This window comes from Priapulus caudatus, unplaced genomic scaffold, assembly GCF_000485595.1.
Source record: "Priapulus caudatus unplaced genomic scaffold, Priapulus_caudatus-5.0.1 Scaffold429, whole genome shotgun sequence".
Lineage (NCBI taxonomy): Eukaryota > Metazoa > Priapulida > Priapulimorpha > Priapulimorphida > Priapulidae > Priapulus > Priapulus caudatus.
Window position 1 is genome coordinate 36922 of NW_014577490.1, and position 6000 is coordinate 42921.

A 6000-nucleotide genomic window follows, 5' to 3' on the forward strand; every position below is an offset into this window, starting at 1 on the left:
GTCCCCAGCAGGCTGTTAGCCAGGAAAAAAATCAGGGAGTCTCACCATCTGAGCAAAGGGGGATGTTGCGGGCGTGAAGCGCCCCAGGGGGAGGGCCTTACCTTAAAATGGAGGAAGTTTAGTCTGAAATGCCAAAAAGACAGCAATCTGATATGATTTTATATTCTTATAAGCGCTGCTGTCAGTTATACAAGGTGTATAATATATAAAATTGGGCCACCCTCATGCCATCTCTATCAAATTTCATTCGTCTCATCCAAGAATAGGACAGGTAGACTGGTCTCTGGCTAACACACTCGTTCCCAGCACTGCTGGGAGAAGCACAGTGCAGGGTAGCTCTAGAACCTATAGCCCTTCACTCTGCCACAGGCCTGTGGCAGAGCGAAGGGCTATAGTTCTATAGCTAAGTGCAGGAAAGCAGGGACATGATAAGGGGCAATTCTATGCTTTGGTGTACAGCAACCAAAAAATAAATCCCTGGAGGGAGTACGTGAACGAGAGATTCATTCATGTACTCCTGGTGATAGGATTGCAATTGCAGTCGTAATGAATGATTGCGATTGCAGTCATAATGGTAGTAATAATAGTGAATGACGTGCCCTCGCTATACCTTTGATGTCAACCCGACTCGGCTCGCGTGCGTGACACATTCAATCAGACTGTGTAAATTGACATCACCTAAGCCATTTCACTAGTGATGACCTGATGATCATTTGTCTTATCAATGGGATGTCACATATATTATTGTAAATATCATCAATTTCAGTTTTATACTGCCTGATGATATCTTATTTGCAAAATTTATTTTAATTGTAACGTTGTTAACACTAGTTTTGCAATAAACCTAAATTATCTATCTATCTATCTACCTATGATCGATTATCGTATTATTGTATCGAGTAATTTATTTTAGGAAAAATTATCATCAAACAAAAAACAGTTGATTTAAAAAAAATAACTATTTTAGAAGAAATTATCATAGTATAATCATTATCAATTAGCAATGTCTTGAATAAACAAATCTTCGACAGTTGTCTGGTTAATTTATTGCTTTCATTATAGCTTGGAGTTCAGTGGGTACAAGGTTTCAGTCATCCAATATCTAGCATTTACAATCAATGGGATTAACACACTGTTGGCAAGTGTTTGAGTCAATACTATTCCCATGTCGAATATGCGTCCCTGTTTGATTGGTACTGTATCTTAATGGCACTGCGATCGTAAATAAAATCCGCATTGAAACGTGTCGGAAACGTGACGCACATAACAGCGGCAGACGAAACGCGCAGCAGCGTATTGCGAGCATATCGCTGAGGGAAACCACGGGGTGATGAATAAATTAATATTTTATTCGCCATGCGAGAGTTTAGAAAGCCGCTGGCTGATCTTTTTCATTACTTTGCGTAAAATTCAGCAGCACATACATTACTCATTATCCCCTGCTGCGCGTGTGCTAGAGATATAGCGATGCGTCCAATCTACACCGGTCGCGCTAGCTGATTGTTCGGCTTCTATCTCTGAACTCATTTGATTCTTCTTTTTCGCGTTTTGCATGATTGCAGAGCCGGTCTGCGTAATTCTGTCGGCATACGTTTGTTCACGTTGCCACGCATGCTGTAGCCATGGCAACAAAGTTTTTTTCCCTTTAGGTAAATGTTTAAAGCCACAATAAATGAGCATCCCCTCTAGAATCTCGCACAAATTATGCATTCTGGTGGGGGTATTAGATTTTCTCTGAAATACTTTTTGCACATAAGGAAGCGAAAATCATTTTGAAATTTGACACTATACGCATCATACGCATACTAACGTGACGAATATTACTGTCACAAAAGTCACAAAAGTCACTGTCACTAAATGTCTACTGTCACAAAAGTCTAACAAGAGCCGCAGAGCGTCTGGGCTCATCTGGGGTCTGTTGCTACGGTTATGAACGTACAATTTCAGTCGTGCGTAGTGACACATTTGTTAGGCGCAGATATGCAGATACGCAGTTGCGTACACATCATTGTTAGGACACGCTCAATAACCCCCCCCCCATGCGATTTTGGTTTATTTTATTAAATGATGCTTGCCTTTCACTCGAATTTGTGTCATAGATTCACAGCTATCTATTTTTATCTATTTATAAAAGATTTCAACATATGAGCATGGATCTCCAAGTTTATTAGAGGGGGCGGGGAGTCCTTCTCTCCCACCTCCCTCCCCACTGCGTCCCACCTCCCTCCCCCTGCCTCCCACTTCACTCCCCTTGCCTCTCACTTCCACCCCCTTACCTCCCATCTCCCTCCCCTGCCTTCGACCTCCTCCCCCCTGCTCCCACCTCCCATCCCCTTGCACACCATCTCGCAACGACTAATTGTACCCCGTTTCCCGCTCGCATACACACCGTATCACCGTTTTCCTGTCCCCGGTCTCAATTTACTACTCTCTCTCTCTCTTATCTTAGACTTTCTCTCTCTCTAATTAATATAATAAAAAATTAAAACCCAGCGATGATGCCTTTACTGCCCCTCAATAATACTTTCTTCTATGCCTATGAGTGTAACAGTCATAGAAATCATAATATATAGGTGTCTCTAATATTTCTATGGTAACAGCTTATGTTCGCACAACTGGTAAATGGATACGCACGGCCCATAGCTACATGATATATGTTAAGATTCAAGATGAAAAGTAAATATTATATATTATATGGTACTAGTTATTATTTATTTGTTTAACAAAGTTACATGAGAATAAAATCTAATTTAAACTAGGCCTATAGTTGCCGCGAGATGGCGCGTGCAAGTGTAATCAATAATCAAAGATGGCATCGTTCCTGAAATCCTACAGTAGGTACAGGCTAAAATCCAAGTAAGTATATTCAGGCAGGCGATAATTTTGCTCAGCTGTGAGTTAACAGGTGCATTGCAGGTTGGCAGGCAACAATTATGATTAGAAGCGTGCCAGCCATGGCTGCCGCCGTGTTTTTGCCTCATGCGAGCATTCACCGATTCATCATTCAGCCTTCAGGCCAGGGGCAGGGTGCTATAGACAGACTGCTTTAGAAAATCATATGATTTAAGGAGCGTAAACCTTGTTCAACAAACATTTGCCTTTGCAATTAAACTGTGCAACTGTAGCCTCACATTGACACAGGTATGGGCTCTAATAATAGCAAAAGCAGTTCAGTCCTTTGTTAACAGTCAACAAATCAATGTTAACCTCCTCTTGAGGGTCAAAAGGTTATCCGACACTTACTCTCGGCATGTCAGTGAAAGCATATTTCATGGTCCTTTCAATAAAGCCATAAAAATGCTAGGTCACCGCTGAAACAAAAAAGTTTTTCAATCACTCGTCCAGTCAGACCATGTCCTCAGAAAATGTCTAAAATCTGCCCTGTGCCCCATTGACCTTTGACCTGTGACCATCCAATTTCGGCACAGTGATGGCTTTTCCTACCATGATGCTATACACCGACTATCACGAGCCTAGGTCGAGCCGTTTAGATTTGTGCCGCAATTCTGCATTTCCTCCCTATACCTTAAGTTAAGGAGTGAATGTTCCCCCTTCTTTTACACCTCTTGACCTTTGACCTTTGACCCCCAGCTTCGACATCCCAACTCGTTTTCGGATTACCCCCCACGTCCCGAATATCGTGACCGTACGTAGAGCGGTTAAGATTTGTGCCCAACTGTTGACGGACGGACGGACGGACGCTCGGACGGACGGACGATCATGCGATTCTACAAGCTGCATCTGACTATGTCAGATGAGCTAATAAAATAGATAAAGTCATGCCAGTTTCATATTTATTAAACATTTAATCAATCCGAATGCAAGTTTGAACTCCCTCTGTCACAAGTCATGCACCTCGGAACACGGTCGCTCAAAATTCCTTTGCTATCATAACAAGAAGAAGTTGAATACATCACACACTTACATGTCCTCGAGGAACAGTGGAACCTGCCACGAGATGACACCCCGCTGCTGTCGTATGACGAACAGTACCGGATAGTTGGGTGTCGCATTCATGCTGCTCACACTGATTCTAACCGGACCGATCTAGAAGGTAAATTGAAAATGGTATTAGTTATGACACACAAAGGGTCGTGATGGACTCGCTTAAGATTTTAATATTTCACATCCATTTTCAACAACGCGAGACAAATGTCAACTAAAGCAAATCCTCGAGCAAACATTAATTTGCGTATTGGAAACTAATGGGAAATTGCTAGAAGGTTGAACTGTGAATGGACTAAACTAGTGCTGCAGAGCGCCAGGGCTTAGCTAATTAATGCACAGGCCTGTGCTTTTGCTGGTGCTGCTGCTGCTGCTGCAGTTGCCACTCTTGATATACTGCTGCTGATGCCACTGTTGGTACTACCACTGGTGCTGCTGCTGCTGTTGTTGTTGTTGTTGTTATTATTATTAATAATATTATTATTATTATTATTATTATTATTAATTTATCAATATTAGTAGTAGTAGTATTATTGCTACTACTGCTGTTGCTACATTAGCTATTGTTGCTGCTACTGCTGTTTCTACTACCACTGCTCTTGCCTTTCATGAACGAATGAAACGCCAAGTATTCTGCATCTAGGTCGATGACAGAGTCATGAGTGTGCTCGGCATAATACACGCACTCAACATACAACTCGCGATATGCGAAGCATGCTATGCACAATAACGGCTGAGAAAACGATAACGAGTGCATTTTGTATGAATTAATCTCCAGAAAGTATCAGACGGAATGCAATGAGGTGTGCCACTGTACTTCTCGCAACCTACAGGAGCGACTAATGCTACCTATATAGTGCGTCGGTTGTATATAAGCCAAATGAATTGTGAAGTTCACTGAACGTACACAAAGAATGCAATTCAAGGTACTGTTTAACCGAGCTTTGATGCTTCAATGAGCAAAATCAATAAGAAATAATCCGAGTTTCGATGCATTGATGATGAAAATTTCACTACACATCATCAGGTTTCACAGTAAATACAAGTAAGGGCAGTAACTGTAGGTGTAGTATTTTTGTGATTTACAGAGAAAATCGAATTTGAACCTTCACGAGGGATAAATTAGGTTCATCGGATGCCTTCCTCTGCACACGTCAGTGGACAGTACATTTCACAATTACTTTAACAATATAAATATTATATAATAAATAATAAAATAAAAACAATAATAATATATCACTTTAATATTTAGTCATCACTTTAATTTTTCAAAATATATATTTAGTAGGGAAAACGGCAGATCAGCCTTGAAACAGAGCTGTCTTACGTACTGGGTTTATTTACTAACGTCTTCGATGATCCCACGAATGAGCCCTACAATGATCCACCTATATGAGCTTGATTTTTAGATGGAGGACGCATCTCAGCATTACCTTACATCATGAGAGTAAAGAGCATGCAAGTCGAGTGCTATGCAGCTGTCCGTTTACGCTCAACACAGGATCTATAGGTGCGTACCTCGAGTTAAGAAACCACACGTTCACCATTCTCCTCCCTGGTCATTGACCTTTGAACTGTTGGTTTTCCCCAAGATCCGTCTGTTCGGATTAAATGTCGAATACGAACATCGTATTTGAAGCCACACCTGACAGACAACCTGTATAGATCTATGTAAATATTTAAACAAATTTCCTTTGTAAATGGAGAGGTTTATTCCATTGAACCTCATATAGCATACTAGCTGGGCTACCCGGCGATGCCCGGGATTTTTTGGGGGTTACTGCTTTTCTGCTATTTCATGCGTTTAGCTGGGCTACCCGGCGATGCCCGGGATTTTTTGGGGGTTACTGCTTTTCTGCTATTTCATGCGTTTTGTGCTATTGCTTGCGTTTCGGCATTTCATGCGATTGCCTGATTTTGAGCCTGACTATAGTTGAGCGCTATAGGATTGCAGTTCTAGGATTCGTCTTGACTTTTCTGCTGCAGTTGAGAATAGTCTTTCTGAATCTGATTACCTGGATGATGAGTGAGAGTAAGCCAATGTTCATGCACTAT

General features: G+C 41.5%; 1 protein-coding gene across 1 annotated transcript in view; it reads right to left on the minus strand.

Moving 5' to 3' along the window:
• The window catches only part of LOC106810296 (SID1 transmembrane family member 1-like), a 38773-nt gene that overhangs the window by 17308 nt on the left and 15465 nt on the right, over positions 1-6000 (minus strand). Inside the window, exon 2 of the mRNA XM_014813603.1 lies at positions 3926-4047. Coding sequence (XP_014669089.1) covers positions 3926-4047 — 122 coding nt within the window. The remainder of the gene's footprint in view (positions 1-3925; positions 4048-6000) is intronic.